Source organism: Gorilla gorilla, chromosome 1 (assembly GCF_029281585.2).
Source record: "Gorilla gorilla gorilla isolate KB3781 chromosome 1, NHGRI_mGorGor1-v2.1_pri, whole genome shotgun sequence".
Lineage (NCBI taxonomy): Eukaryota > Metazoa > Chordata > Mammalia > Primates > Hominidae > Gorilla > Gorilla gorilla.
Genome location: NC_073224.2, coordinates 155,679,474 through 155,696,393, shown reverse-complemented (window position 1 = coordinate 155,696,393; position 16,920 = coordinate 155,679,474). Strand labels below are relative to the sequence as shown.

The 16,920-nt window shown below is 37.4% G+C and overlaps 1 protein-coding gene across 3 annotated transcripts in view; it reads left to right on the top strand.

The window, feature by feature from the left end:
- The first annotated feature begins 125 nt into the window (after nt 1-125).
- The window catches only part of SAMD13 (sterile alpha motif domain containing 13), a 52,536-nt gene continuing 35,741 nt past the window's right edge, over nt 126-16,920 (top strand). For 2 of the 3 annotated variants that reach the window (XM_004026044.4, XM_055351391.1), the window contains exons 1-2: nt 126-209; nt 4,833-4,917. In XM_004026044.4, the coding sequence (XP_004026093.1) occupies nt 200-209; nt 4,833-4,917 (95 nt within the window). In that variant the 5' untranslated portion in view covers nt 126-199. Of the gene's footprint in view, nt 210-2,753; nt 3,425-4,832; nt 4,918-16,920 lie in introns of those variants that run through there. The other variant, XM_004026046.4, reaches the window with a different exon arrangement.

Here is a 16,920-nt window from a genome sequence, read left to right as displayed (position 1 = left end):
TATCCTCCCTTGTCCTGCCCAGATCTTGTCCCTTCTAGTCCTGGCCTTCCCCATTCCTGGGGGCCCCCGCCCCTCCGACCCCCGCCGACCGGCGGTGGACTACAACTCCCGGCGTGCCGCGCGCGTCCGGCGGGCTGCACCGGGGCTTTGCGCGTGGCGGCCGCCGAGCTCCGCGCGGGGCAAACCTCCCGGCGCGGCCATGCGGGGAGGTAAGTGATCTGCCTGTGCGCCCAGGGCGTGGGAAGGCGCCCGCCCTCTCCTCTCTCCAGGATGAAAGGAAACGAAGAATGCCGCAATGAAAACCGCTCTGCCCTCCCAAAAACACATCTTGGCCGTGTGTCCGGTGCTCCTGCAGCTCGTTGCACCCACGGACGTGGGCTCTCACTGTGGAGTGGAGTGGGGGCAGAAGCGTGCCCTGCCCCACGGAGAGCCCGGGCTCATCTGGGGCTGCTGGCAGTACTCGGGGAGCGGGACGGGGTGGTGGCACGACTCGGCGGGGTACCCCGAAAGCGCCACACCTCCACCCTCCACTTTCCAAAGACCGGCTTCCCCGGGGAGCCCCCACACTAAACGCCAGCGAACTGCCTCTCCGTGAAAGTCTTAGCCAGAAACTTTCCCCGCTTTGTCGCCAGTGCCACAGAGAGTCGTGTGGCTCTGGGCCGGCGCTGCTGGTCCAAGAGGCAGCCTGGCGTCTTCTGCCCCTACCGTCCCCTTCTCAGGCCAGTTCTCACTTGCCCCTGAGACGCCATTCCCGGCGCGGTGAGGTCGGCCCTGCCCTCGGGCGACTTCAGGCTGGCCGCACCGGGGGTCGGATCCCGGGAGGCAGGGCCGGCGGCTCCTCTGGGACCGCGCTGGCTCCCTAGGCGAGTCCTTTCTGCCTGGGGGACGAATGCTGATCTAGAAAAGAAGCAAATCAAAGTCAACAGCTTCCCGCCCTTCCTAACCGCCTCCCCTCTCCCTATCTGAGCCCATTCCCAAGTGGGTCGACAGTTCTGCTCCAGAATACTGACACCAAAGTTATTTCAGCATATAATTTGGAGATTTCAGGATCTCTAAAGTTATTTCAGCATATCCCATAATGTGCTGGATCGGAAGGTCTTGTTTGGTTGCCTCTCCCCCTCACCCCCACACACCACATACACACACACCCCCACATACGTACCACACCCACACACAAAGTACACCACATAGTGCACACATCACACTCACATACTTTATGCTACATACTACACACACAACTTTTTATCAGCAGAGGATTGATGTCAAACAGTTTGTTGGAGGGAGTGTGTGAGTACTAGTGTGTATATGTATATATTTATATTCAGAAGTGTCAGTTTACTACCAAAGTTAGAAACTAGCTGGTAAGTGAAACCTCTTGTCATGATTTAGAGTGTCTTTGTGGCTCACTTTTTATAAAACGGGATTAACTTCCTACAACACTTTCTGAAACTTTACTCTTGTGTAACAGGCAAACTTTTGATCACAGCAGGCCAGATGGGAGGGGATGTCCCTTTGTATATGCAGGAAGAGATGCTTGGAAAAACTTCACAGAATCCTTTCTCCTGTGGCTGTGTCTAAGGAAGAGCTGGGTGTAACTACAGTTTCTTTGCCTTTTCCCCGTCAAGAGTGGAGAGCTGAACATGCTTTTGTTCTGAGCAGCATTGTCAGGACAACCCCAGCTCCCCAGGACACAGAACTCCCAGTCCAACTCGCTTCCAATTTGGATTTACTGGGAGAATAGTTCAGGAATTTCAGATCAAGTCCAAAAGCATTAGGGAATCTGTTAGTGAAAGAGCTCTTTATCTACATAAGAGTCCATCATTTTGAGATCAGCACTGGTGAAAGATCCACATGCCTGACCCATGCTCAAAAAATACTGCTCAAAAATATTTAATTGGTTCCTAGATTACTATTGTTTGCCTTTTCAAGGGAGCAATGGTAAATATTTGAAATCTTTCTTGGCAGTGATCTTCAAGGAAGTCGAAAATTTCTAATATAATTTCTGGAATAAGTAAAGAACAAATTTTTTGACCTTGAAATTCAGGTTCCAAATTTAGATCAAAGTTAATCTCCTAATGTCCTAAAAGATTATTTTTAAAAAGGGAGGCAGGCAGCTTTTTCCTCAGATTCTACCTGAATTCTACAGGATATTACAGCAAGTGATAACTTTTTCCAGGATCTTTCTGGGGAACCTGTGTTCTGTGCCCTGTCTTGAGTGGTTTTGTTGACCATCTTGACCTAAAAGTGTCCAAATGTTGATTGATGTTTATTTCAATGAAGAGGCAACCATGTATGTTTTCTGTGTATGTGCAGAACATTAATGGGATGAGATTATTCTCCTGGAAAAGTGGTTTAAGCCAAGCAAGGGAACTGTGAGAATGACCAGGGTAACTTAAACAAAAGATCTTGCCCAGCCTCTCTGCTCCACCTCCCAGTTTTCTGATTTGGTATTTAGGATGATGGCGGGAGAGACTATGAATTTTGGGGTGGGCATAATGTCTTTCTATTCATATGTAAGTAGTATAGTACCGGGTACTCATAGATTGTAAGTGTTGGTTAAATTTCTTGAATTATGCTTTTTGTCCAACTGGGGTAAACAGTTAAAATTAAACCTCCCAGAACTAATTGTTTTTGTTTTGTAGAATAAGGTTTTGTTTGTTTCAGTTTGAATTTTTGCTGGCTTCATTTGGCAGGATAAATGCCAAAATAAAAGAATGTGGGTGTTTTCAGGAGATCTGGTCATCTATTTTGCATCCTTTCTGAAATATGTTACTTCCTGCATAATGAAGTAAAAGGATTTGCTGCTGGGCAGTGCTTTCCTTATTCTCACAAAGAGATTACTTAAAAGCCAGCCCTGGGAACTTTGTCCATGAATCTCTATTAGGAAAAAAAGAGTAACATGGGACTGCAGCTTCCGAGTGTTCTCTGGTTATAGCCCATAAGCACTGGCTTCTCACTCTTATTTTTCCCTCTGGGGAGAAAAAGAAATAGTTTGAAACATGACATTCATGCTCAGAACAACAGCTAAGACCTATCATGCAGCAACAATGAAGGGGAGGGAGAAAATAAGAAGCTATTGAGACAGCTTGTTTTTCTTTGTACAAGACAGGTGCAGGGAGAATTCTGCAGGTTTTGGACTCCTGACTCATTTCTTGCACTAATTGTGCTGAAGGTAGTTAGCAAAAGTGAACAGGCACACTGTAGCTTTAAAAAGTCAGCCATGAACCAGAAGGCAGTTGGTGCAGCTTGTGTGTGATTCCTAACGTCATGTTGGCTGAGAGCCAGCCTGGTTTTATTTCACTGTGTCAAATTGTACCTCCTTATTGAATTCCTTTGCCAGCCTACTTTGTGAAAGAAAACATTGGGGTTTCTTTGGCTGTTCTTGATAAGCCTATAAAAAATGATATTTTTTAGTTGCTTATAGGTAGGTTTTCTTTTTACTCTTCCACAAAAAAGAAAATAATAGTAATAATAATAAGACAATGTAGTGTGGTGTTGCAGAGTATCATTGTGAGTGTTTTGTTTTGTTTTGTTTTCTGAGATGCTTAGAAAATGGTAAATGTGTAACAGTTTCCAACTGAAGTGAAATCATATTCTGTTAGCATGGAGCAGCAGCACTATCTTCCTGTCTACTCTCTAACGGTGTGTGAATGTGTGCTAATATCTATATATATATATTAAATGTTGGATTTCTCTATCAATGATCTAAGTGGTTTGCAGCTGGAAGTTTGTGTGTATGTGTGTGTTTCAGGAGTGAGAATTATCCCACACTTACAGTGTTATTTGTTAATCATCTACTTCTCTAACAGTGATAAAATCTTGCGAATATACTAAATGATGCACTTGCCATGTCAGAGTAATCCCTAGAGAAGGAGTGCCGAAGTATAAAGTGATTTGAGTGGAAATGTATTTAATTTATGGCTTCAGCTGAATAAGAGCAAACACGTTTCGGGACTGTTTCTTCCTTTTTTTTTTTTTTTTCTTAAAGCAGTTTTGTTCGTAGCTTTTTCATTTTGCTAATTGCATATTAATTGTGGAAGGCTTTTAATTTTCCACAACCCTCATCCTACTAAACAAAAAGAGTGATGGATGCTACAATATCTCCTTAAATGTTTTGATGATTTTTCATAAATCTAATGAGCTACCTACTCTTTCTTACACATACACACACACACACACACACACACACACACACACACACACCAGCACCACCTTTCTGTGCTAAGGGCTATCTGGCATTTTTTGTGACCTTCCTGCTTTACCACAGCATGGCCATCTCACAGACGGGTTTTTGAGGCTTTCGTTGAGAATGTGAGGTAGGGGAATACTTGCTGACAAAAGCTTTAAGTGTCCTTCTGCATTGCAATGAAAAAATCTAGGAGCAAGGGGGAGTGGACAAAAAAAAAAAAGACCAAACACAATAAGAAAAAACAAATCAAAGCCCATAATGGGAGGGGGGCAGGAAAAGGGGGATTGTTTTTCTCTACTTTGACTCATTTATGAGTTGCAGTGTCTTAAGTGAGAGCTAGGCACCCAGAAGAAGCTGTGCCGGTTCACACAGCACTTGTTTTCAACGAGGATTCGATTTCATTTGCAAATGCTTATTGTCAAGGCAGGGAGTGCCAGTACAGATGAAAGCACCCCAATCCGTCTCCTCCAGTTCTTTAGGTTTAATCACATCTCTCCAATCGCCGAGGGAACTGGAGATTTAAACAAACATACGTGAACTGGTGTGAAGCTGTAAAAGGGACCATTATGTTTCCGATTCAGAATATATATTCTTCTCTCACTTTCTAAGAATTAAACACAAGCTTTTCTCCCTTATTGATTAGTTGCTGAAGTAAAGGAACCCTGCAGCCTTCCCATGCTATCTGTTGACATGGAAAACAAGGAAAATGGCTCTGTCGGTGTAAAAAAGTAAGTGAAGCTGGCTTCTGAGTTCTGCTTCTGCAAACAACAGAGGGACTTGGTTTCTATTTTCGTACTTCTTGCTTATCTACTACAATACACAGTTTGGGGGTCGCCTTGGTTTGTCTACACTGGCCAGCAGCCTCCCTTCTACCCCCTACCCAAGTTACCTTTTTCTGTATTCCATTTCTAAGACAGAGATGACTCAGACATCAAAATATATATGAAAGGTTTGTGTATCAGGCTTTGGAACAAGGATGGTTGAGGATTTCAGCCCTGCATTCTGTATATTGAAACAAAAAGTCCAAGCAGAGACTCTTCCATAGACAACACAGAATGGGGGCAGAAAATAGAGTTCAAATTTTTTTTTTTTGAAATACAATCACCTCTAACTGAAAACTAAGAGCTATAGTGCAGGAAGGGAAAAAGCTTCAGTAAGAATATAGTTTAACAACTCCTCCGTCCTAATTTTATGAACTGTTTAATGAATGTGAAACATTTCAGTGCATACATGGTGTTTATTTTAATATCTGTTCTCACATTTGAAACTTGTGTTTATATGTGTCATGTAAGAGTTATATATTTGATTCTTTTAAATGGGAAAATTCAGTTGCATATGTAACATAATATTTTGATATTTATGAGTATATGAAAAAATATATATTCTCACTTAGGAGTTATAGCAAAGCAATAAGTACTTTGATTACAAGGAGAAAGTGAGTTCCAAGAGGGAGTTATCTGTTTCATTTCTTTCCATATCATTTAGTTTAAAATTGCCATCAACTTGAGCTTTGGAGGAAACTAATTAAATATAATCCATAGAAGCTGTGATATCTAAATGAGGAAACAGTGTGCTATATGTTTATGAATAGAAGGTATATTTTGCTTCACAGCAAAGTTACATTAAAACTAACTTAATAAAAGCTGTTTTTTAAAGTTCTCGGGTAATTTATATATCAGTGCCATACTGCCATGCTGATTACCATCCCTAAAGTTTGGGGTAGGTAGGTGGAGGAGAAATGAAGGAAACAGATGCTGTTTTATGTGTGAGTTAGATCAGTGTTATCCAACAGTACTTTCAACAATGATGGAAATGTTCTGTATTTGTGCTGTCTAAAATGGTAGCCACTAGCCACATGTGGCTACGAAGAATATGAAATGTGACTAGTTTAAGTAAGAAACTGAACTTTTAATTTTACTTAATTGTAATTAGCTTTAAAATTAGCAGCTTTACTGAAGTATAATCCTTGCATAATAAATTGCATGTGTGTAAAGTAAGTTTTGATATTTTTATCCCCTCTTGAAACTACTGCCACAATTAAGATGATGAATATTTCCATCACTTCCAAAATTTCCTTACGACCTTTTGTAATCTCTCCCTCCTGTCCTTTTCTGCCCCCATATCCCCTGGCAACCACTGTTATGCTGTCATTATAAATTAGTTTGCTTCTTCTGGAATTTTATATAAATGAATGTGTATACATCTCCCCCCACACACACACATATAGTTTCTGTCACTCAGCGTAATTAATTTGGGATTTATCCATGTTATTGTGTATATCAATATATCATTACTTTTTAATTACTGAGTAATATTTCACTGTTTGGATCTACAACAATTTGTTTACTACCATCCAAATGATGATAGACATTTGAATTGTTTCTGTTTCTTAGGTATTATAAATAAAGCTGCTTTGATCATTTGTGTGCAGGTCTCTGTGTGGACATACGCTTTCATTTCTCTTTCGTAATTACTTAGGAATTGAATTGGTTGGGCTCTATAGTCGGTGTCTGTTTAACTTTTTAAGAAACTGCCAAACTGTTTTCTAAACTGGTTGTCCCATTTTCATTTTCACTAGCAGTGTGTGGCATGTTCCAGTTGTTCCACATGCTCATGAGCTTAGTGTGATCAATCACTTTCATATTAGACATTATATCAGGTGTTTTATGTTTTCAGTTTTATTTCCCTAATGACAAATGATGTTGAGCATCTTTTCCTGTGCTTATTTGCCATTCATGTATCTTCCTAGATGAAGTATTGTTCAAATCTTTTGCCCATATTTGTATTGGGTTTTTTCATATTTATTGTATAGAGAGTTTTCATATATTATGAATATGTCCTTTATCATATATATTATTTGAAAATATTTTCTTTAAGTGTGTGACCTATCATTTCATTCTCTCCATAGCATCTTTCAAAGTATCAAAGTTTTTAAATTTTAATGAAGTCTAGTTTATCAATTTTTTTCTTTTATGGATAGTGCTTTTGGTGTCATATTTAAGAAATCTTGGCCTAATGCAAGATTACAATTATTTTCTCCTATGTTTTCTTTTAGAAGTTTCACAATTTTAGGTTTCAGGGTTTAGGACTATGGTTTTTGAGTTAATTTTTGTTTGTGGTGTGAGATAAGGGTTTGAAGGGTTGAAGTGCTTTGTGTGGTGGTGGTAGTGGTGCTATGGATATCCAATCTTTCCACCTCTGTTCAAACACTTCCGCAACTTTGCTGAAAAATAATTGATCACATATGTGCAGGCTTATTTCTGGGCTCTCTATTCTATTCCATTGATCTTTTTGCATATATTTATGCCAATATAACACTGTTTTGATAAATATAACTTGAAATCAGGTAGTGTTAGCAATCCAACTTTGTTTTTTTCAAGGTTGTTTTGCCTCTGTACATTTCCATATGAATTTTAGAATTAGCTTGTCAGTTTCCACCAAATTTTTTTTGAAAATCTGTTGACATTTTGATTGGCATTGCATTGAATTATGTATCAATTTGAAGAGAGTTGGTATTTTAACAATACTGTGTCTTCCAACAAATGAACACAGTATTTTTCTCCATTTGCTTAGGTCTTCTTTAATTTCTCTCAGCAATATTGTGTAGTTTTCACTGTGAAGATCTTGCACCTTTTTGCCAGTTGCATCCCTAATATTTCATGTTTTGGATGCTATTTTAAGTGGTATTGCTTTTTTAATTTGAATTTTCAATTATCTTAACATATACAAATACAATTGATTTTTTATATTGATGTTATATGCCACAACCTTGCTAAACTCACTTATTACTTCTAGTAGCTTTTTAGTAGATTACACCACATTTTGTAACGTAGACAATTATGTCTTGTGAATAAAGACAGTTTTAATTCTTCCTTCCCAGTCTGAATGCCTTGTATTTCTTTCTCCTTCTTTATTACACTGAGTAGAACCTTCAGTGAAAAGTTGAAAAAAGTGGTGAGCTGGGTATGGTGACTCACACCTGTAATCCCAGTACTTTGGGAGGCCAAAGTGGGCAGATCACTTGAGATCAGGAGTTCGAGACTAGTCTGGCCAACATGTGAAACCCCATCTCTACTAAAAATACCAAAAAAAAAAAAAGAGAGAGAGAGAGTGAGAGAGAAATTAGCCAGGTGTGGTGGTACATGCGTGTAATCCCAGCTACTCAGGAGGCTGAGGCAGGAGAATCCTTTGAACTGGGGAAGCAGAGGTTGAAATGAGCCAAGATTGTGCCACTGCACTCCAGCCTGGGTGACAGTGAGACTCCATCTCAAAATAATAATAATAATAATAATAATAATAATAATAATAATAATAAAATAAAATAAGAAAAAGTAAAGAAAAAAGTGAAAACAGGCATCTTTTTGTTCCTCATCTTTTTCATATCTATGTTCTTCTGTATATATGTGTCTTTTTTTCTGTATACTTTTAAGATACTCTCTTTATCATTGGTGTCTTAAGCAATTTGGTTATGAGACTTGGTGTGGTTCCCTTCATGTTTCTTGTGCTTTGTGTTTGTTTGGTTTCTAAGATCTGTGCCTGGGCCTAGTTTTCATCAAGTTTGGAAAATTGTCAACCATTCGTTTTCAAATACTTTTGGTCTCTCTCCCTTTGTCTTTGGGAACTCCAATTTTATGTGGATTTGACCACTTGATATTGTCCCATAATTCATTGATGATTGGTTCATTTTAAAAGTCATTTTCTCTGTGTTTCGTTTTTGATAGCTTCTATTGCTTTGCATTTGTGTTCACTAATCTTTTCTTTTAAAATGTTGAATCTGCTGTCAATTCCACCAATGCATTTTTCATTTCAGACAATGTAGCTTTCATCTCTAGCAGTTCAATGTGGATCTTTTTAAGAATATCTTCCATGGCACAACTTAACATATCCAGTCCTTCCTCTAGCTTCTTGAACATATAGAATATGGCCTTAATAACTCTCTCAATCTCCTTGTCCCATATTATTTGTATTGTTTCTCAGTCAGTTTCAATTAACTGAATTTTCTTGCATGGTCATATTTTTCTGCATCTTTGGATGCCTGGTAATTTTTGATTGAATGACAGACATTGTGAATTTTACCTTGTTGGGTGCTGGCTGTTTTTGTATTTCTGTAAATATGCTTGATCTTTGTCCTGGGATGCTATTAAGTCACTAGAAATAGTTTGATCCTTTTAAGTCTTGCCTTTAAGTTTTATTAGGAACAGAGCCGCATTTAGACTGAGGGTATTTTTTCCCCTTTTACTGTGATAAGACCCTTTTTTATATTTTAAGACCCTTTTTTTATGCTCCTGAATTGAGATTTTCATCTCTGGCAGGTGAAAAAGGCACTATATCCATCCCTGCATCGTCTCCAAGACTCATTCCCTCTAAACCTTCAAGGTTTGTTCCCCTGCCTCAGGTAGTTTCCTCATATGCAGGTGCTGATCAGGACTCTGCCAAACACTTGAAGGGAACCCTCTGCAGACCTCCAGAGTTCTCTTTTTTTGTAGCTCTCTCCTCTTCAGGACTGACCTTTGCACAGCCTAAAAGCCTTCTTCAGGCAGTGAGTGGAATGGCTTACCCATCTCTCAAGGATTACTGTCCCAATGACCAATGTCTTGTGTACCATCGCCTCATATATTTCATCTTTTTTTTTAAATTATTGTTTTAGTTAGAAGAGTAAATATGGCCCCATTACTCCATCTTGACTGGAAGTAGAAGTTCCATTTAATTTATATAGCCACAGGTACCTAGTGGCTAGCACTGGACAGGGCAGAGTTAAATTATAATGCAGACTCCAGAAAGGGATAACACGTAGTCTTAAGGCTATGTTGTGGAGGGGGCTGCCCTATACGTTGTAGGATGTTTCTCAGCATCCCCAGCTTCTACCAATGATATGCCAGCATTACCCCTCTCCAGCCTTGACAATCAAAAATGTCTCCAGACATTGCCAAATGTTCCCTGAGGGGAAAAATTTTCCTCAATTGAGAACCACAGGCTAACTCTTACCTGAGTAATGTGTGACAGGGTTGCTTCTGGGCATCAGAAAGAAGTTTACATATTTGTACTGGTTATTTCTTCTTAAAACTCTTTAAAGATCATGGAATTTTAAATATTCCAATTTGAAGCTTCTGCTTTCTTTCTTTATATATCATAGAAGAGAAGGGCAGAGAAGAAGAGAGGTAAAATATTAACATTTTGGAGAATCTGGGCAAAAAGCATATGGGATTTTTGTACTATTCTTGCAACTTTTCTGTAAATCTGCAAATTTTTTAATTAAAAAAAAAAGCCAGTTTATTAGTTGAGAAAGAAAATTTTTCTTCCTTTAGGAAAGAAGCAACTCCTAACCCAAATTTGGAGACCGGGGGGAATTAAGCATGACATTGCAATGGCAAGTCTCAAGTTAAGAACACTTGGGTTTGACCTTGCTTTTGTTTCTTAAATAGTAGAATAATATTGAATAAATAAATCTCTTAATTTCTCTCTGCCTCAGTTCTCTTAAATATAAAATATAGAGTTGTTGTGAGGAATCAAAAGGAAACAGTTATAAATTGCAGAGTGAAACAGCAGTGATAAACTATGTATATTGCAAACTTTTTTTCAAGTAAGTAAACAGAAGCTCAGAGAAGTGAATACTTAAAAATGACATGAGAAAGTGGCAAACATGAAGTTTGAACCTGGCTCTTCTGACTCCAAGATAACTCTTTTTTCTTCATACAATTTTTGTTTTATAACTATCCTCACTCAGCCCCATAAACTGGAATGAGTTTGGTTTTAAGGAGTCTTGAGGCAGGCTTATTCCAAGGCTGGATCCTGGTTCTTGTGTCGTTGCTGCAACAGGAGGAAAAGGATAATTGAGATGCATATGTCAGGTCTTCTCATTTCAAACTTGTTGACCTAAATGACTGTGATAAATGCTACCTTGAGAATTTTAAACAAATGTCATGCTGGACTCCTCTCCTCAAATTCATTTATTCCTTCTAAAGTCTCCCAGCCTTGACCCACAAAATTCTTAGATCTCTGATGTGGACCCTTGTTCAGATCTCTGTTATTCTGTATATTATGGGTCAATATGATTTTGGCATGACAATCACCAAGGCCTAGATTCTACTTGAACACATTCTGAAATGGAAGAGTAAGTGAATCTTATATTTAATTTTATATTCAGAGTCTTCAACAGTAATAACCAATAAATAAGAAAAGCACAAACAGAAAAATACCAAAGAAAAATGTCCAAAACATGAGCAAACATTTCACAGAAGAGGAAATATATATGGCCAATTAACATATGAAGAGGTGTGTAGTACCATTAGTGACCAAGAAAATGCAAGTTAAGATTATAATGACGTACCCATTCACTTGGCAAAACATTTAAAATGTGGCAATTCTAATCATTAGCGAGATATGGATAGGATACGATGCTAGTAGGAATATTAACTGATAGGGCAGCTTTGCAGAAGGGTTTGGTATTTTTTCTAGTGTTAAACAATCGAATATTTTATAAATTAACAATTCAATTTCTGGATATATGTATCAGTCAGTGCTGTCCAACAGAAATAAAATCTGAGCTGCATGTGTAATTTTCAGTTTTCTAGTGGTCATATTTAAATAGGTAAAATAAATTTTAATAATATATTTTATTTAACTGATTATATCACTTAAACATGTAATCAACATGACATCATCAATGAAATATTTTACATTTTTGTGCTAAATTTCCTAAATCTGTTGTGTACTTTACACTTATAGTAGGGGGGTTCAAACTTTCGGCTTCTCTGGGCCACATTGGAAGAAGAATTGTCTTTGGCCACAGATGAAATACACTACCACTAACAGTAGCTGATGAGAAAATAAAAAATCTCATAATGTTTTAAGAAACTTCACGAATTTGTGTTGGGCCACAGTCAAAGCCATCCTGGGCTGCATGGAACCCGTGGGCCACAGGTTGGACAAGCTTGACTTACAGGATCTCTCATTTTGGACATAAAATTTTCATTGGGCATATTTAATCTGCATTTGTATTTCCTAAAATCTACAGTTCAAAAGGTAGGATCACATACCCAAATAATTCCAAACATATTTAAAAGTTTTCCGATAACTGAATTATGTAAGAAATTATTTTCTTGTAATATTTACATCCACATTGACAACTGATTTGTCTTGATTCAACTTGGAAGCAAAAGCATATTGATTTCAAAACTATGTCTGTTCAAGTTAAATCAATTTGCTAACACATGTCAATATTACCAACATTGAATTCAAAGGGGTTTTGCATAAATTGATAAGCAACAATAAGCTTATCAATTTCAATAAATCTGCAAATTTTCTTGAAGTTTATTCATGTTAGAAAATGTATGAAATTATTATTGTATATTGTATTGCACTCTGAAAAGTTGCAATTTTAGCCTAAAATTTTGTTCCTCTTTAGCTAGGTCACAAGTCAGCTTTTCATTTCCTTGGAACTTCAAATTTAGCTGTTTCATATGCAGTGTGATATCAAAGTTACTCAGTCATTTTTGTCTTTAATTTTTGAATATTTGGCCAGGCATGGTGGCCCATGCCTGTAATCCCAGCACTTTGGGAGGCCGAGGCAGGCAGATCACTTGAGGTCAGGAGTTCGAGACCAGCCTGGCCAACATGGTGAAATCCCATCTCTACTAAAAATACAAAAATTAGCCAGGCATGGTAGTGGGCACCTGCAATCCCAGCTACTTGGGAGGCTGAGGCAGGAGAATCGCTTGAATCCAGGAGGCAGAGGTTACGTTGAGCTGAGATCGTGCCACTGCACTCCAGCCTGGGCAACAGAGTGAGACTGTCTAAAAAAAAAAAAAAAAGAAAAGAAAAGAAAAAGAAAAAAATTAATATTTGACAAGCATTCCTTCTGTTTCAGTAAAATCTTGAACAGTACAGCAAATCTTTGTAAATCTTTTCCATTAATCAACGAGCATTGGCAAAGAACACAGATTATTACATTCATTGTCTTCTATTTCTTTTAACAGTTCCATTAACTGGGATTGATCCATAGCATTTGCAAATATATGCTGAACAATTCAACAGTAGTATCTGTAACACTTTTCAAGAGTCTGCTTCAGAAAACGGAACATAGATACCATACACTGGAATGAAGCAGTAAGAAAACACTGGTCTTTTTGTTTTAAAATTACAATAAATTCCAATTCTTAAAATTCAGATCTTTTTAAAAACTAGCATTGCTGAAGCACCATCCATCTGGATAGAATTTAATTTTTGTATATCTAGCTAAAATTCTTTGACAGAGTTAAAAGATTCAAAAATATCTAAACCATGAAGTTAGTTTTTCAAATTGTAAATAGACATTTCTTTATGAATTAGGAAGTCTTTTGAGATACAACATACCTCAAGCATTAATTAGGCAGTGTCTTTATGTTGTACTTTCATCTAAAACTAAAGTTTTAATGGCTTTTACATTTTGAATCAGTTGGTCTTAGGTTTTGTTAGAAAGACCTTGTATTCTTCAGGCAGTTGTTTGGTGGCTTGATAGGAAAATCTTTTACTTTTTGTGACATACCTCTCTAGTCTTTTCTGATAATATTCTAGCAAAACTTCTATAACTGAAACAACCATATGTCCATTGAAAAATTGTTTTTTTGTCTATGTAAAGATCCAAGCCATTTATAGCTAAACAAAGTTATAAGCTCAGATTCTGTTTTAAATCATATTATCTTTACCTTTTTTTACACAACAAACAGCATTTTTTTCTCTTGCTATGTTCTAACAAATTGCAATTGCTATTCATCATGAAATTTCCAACATACCTTCTTTCAGTCCCTTTTTTCTTTGTTTTGTGTTACTAGTTTCTGCATCTCCTCTCAATTCTGCTCTTTTTAGATTTTAAAATTTTTCTATGCTTATTTTTAACTAAAAATATTTAATTATATAATAATTAAGATAATAACAAAAATGTCAATTTAATTTCCAATTACAATATACAAAGGGATCCTCATAACTCCTGCTGTCCATAAGCATTCAACAAACATATTACAGTGTTACCTGGGTGAATAGGAAAAAATTAATTTGAACTGAATCAATCTCTGACACAAATCAAACGGTGGATGTACTACCAGAGAGGACACATGAACCTGCCATGAGAACTTCAACAATAGTACCCTATAGGATGGAACAGTTCAAGTAGAATGTAGGCAAAACAAAACAATGGAATTGTGTTTAACATAAACATATTTATACCACTTCAAGTTTTTACATTTAAACTAAATTAAATTTAAAACTTAGTTCCTCAATCAAACTTTAAATGCTCAGTAGACACATGGTACTAGCTGCTACCATATTGAAAAGCACAGTTATATACCCAAAATAAATTCTTGCATCAGAGGAAAGGTTATATGAACATAAGATTGAGGGTGATGATTAACTCAGGTGGGGAGAGCATGAATGGGGAGCTCTGAATCATATAGATAGACATGATTATTATTAAGATTCCAGATTTTATTTTGCCTAGTAGGTTCATGAGTATTTATTTCATTATTAAAAATAGCTACCTAAATAACTAAGATGGAGCCATCTGAATAGTTGATATATCCTTTTTGACAGTTTTTGTGCACATACTCTATGTATCCACATGTATACATAACACAAGAATATATACATATATTCACATGCACTAAAGAATGTACATATATATGGAGCATACACAAAAATGTATACATATATTCAAAACACACATACAAATAAGCTTTTATTGAACAAATGGGATCATAGTATTCTCTTTTTTGTGGATTTCAGATGCACAGATTTGGGATGAATTATAAACTTTGGTACGTGACACACTCTTATCATTGATCTGTGTTTGGCCATGTTAGATTCATGTTAGAATTTTGACTAAATTTTTTAAAATCCATGTATTTAAGATGTATGTGCATATATATTCAAATCATGAGAATTCGATTTTTTTTCCCCATTTGCTTAGTCTTTCTCACTCCCTTTTTCAGATGAAAAATGTCTTTTTCCCCCTATTTCATTTTATCCTGGGATGGGAGAAGGAACCGATGTTCCCACATGACAGATACATGTAGTAAGTTCCTTTTCAACAGGAAGCAATTTATTTCCCTACCACCACCATGCCCCCGAGCCCCTCAGTGGAGAAGACCTACTGCAGTAGAAAGTTCCCAGTGATGAAGTTTAGCAAGGACTTTCAAAGCAAGCCATTTCTTATTAATGCCACTTCTTTTCTTGCACATGTGTCTTCACCATATTCCTCTGCCTTTGTGTTCAGTGTGTTGTTTCATTTTGAAGCAAAGGCATAAAAAAAATTTGGAACTAACATTCCTGTCATAATTAGTAATGTGATGCTTTTTTTTCTTGGTAATGAATGTTGTAAGGTTTTGAACTAACTAAAATAATTACTTTTGAAATAGCCCTCGCTGAAATCTAACTGTATACCCGTTAAGCTATGTATTATGTTAAAGAAATTACCATTTTTGCTCGTGTGAATTAGAGGATTAGAAAGTGAATGACAGAAGTAAAATATTAAGGTAGACTTAGAAATTATTATGGTATTGCTAGAGTTTCAAAACTCTGACTTCATTGTAGAATTAAAAGAACTTGTATAAAACATTGTAGAAAAGAGAACTTTTCATATAACAATAATAAAACAATGGCTACTATTACTTAGCTCATTAAAAAAAGTCCAACCGTGCACACATGTACAGCAATCTACAGATCAGTCAGGTCTCCATCTCCTTGGGAAACAGTCACATCTAGAAATGAATAAAAAACCTCACAGGGTACTTGATTGTTTGCCTGGAAGCCTGGTCTGGCTTCTCATGAAAAAAAGGAATGGGAAACCGATTGAAGTAACTATGTGCATGATCACTGACTTCAGCATTTGTTTATTTACTCCTAAGCCTGTCCTCTTGTAGTATAGAGCATAAATAATTATCAAGCCTCAGATGTATCTTCTTTGAAAACAATGAGGGGATTTTATTTAGCTTGCTAGGTAGTTTCTGGGTGATCTCTCCATCAGGCCCAGTCTTGTCTGTTCTGTCCACTCTTCCCTGTCCCCACAGCCTCACTGCCCTCACCCTACCTGAATGCAGTGATGTGTGTGATGGTTCCTGGAATGCTCTTCTTCCCCAAAAAACAGCAATGTGGAAAGGGGTGGGAGGGGGCGCGGCAGTGATCATGATGGTAAGATGTTGTATCCTAAAAGCCAGGGAAACTATTAGCTCCCAAGACATTGTAAGTGGCTAATTATTAAATATCTCTTAACAGTCTGTCAGAAAATGAAAAGAAAGAAACAAACTGAGCCAATAATTCAAACCTGAAAAGTGACCTTTCTAGCCAGGATCTGATGTTGTAAACCATTTTCCAGATACGTATGATAAGTTAGAGTGTGCTGTGGTTCTTCTTTTCCTTCCTTCCTTCCTTCCCTCCCTCACTCTGTCCGTCCCTCCCTCCCTCTCTCTCTCTTTCTCTCCTTCTTTCTTTCTTTCTTTCTCTTTCTTTCTCTCTCTTTCTTTTTCTTTCCTTCCTTCTTTCTTTTTCTTCTCTTTCTTTTTTAATGTGGTAAGAACATTTACTATGAGTTCTACACTCAACAGATTTTTTAACTGTACGATACAGTATTATTATCTGTAGGCACAATGTTGTACAGCATATCGCTAAAACGTATCCATCTTCCAGGCAGAAATTTTATACCTGTTGATTATCAACTCCCACTTTCCACCTTCCTTTAGACTCTGCCAACCACCATTCTATTC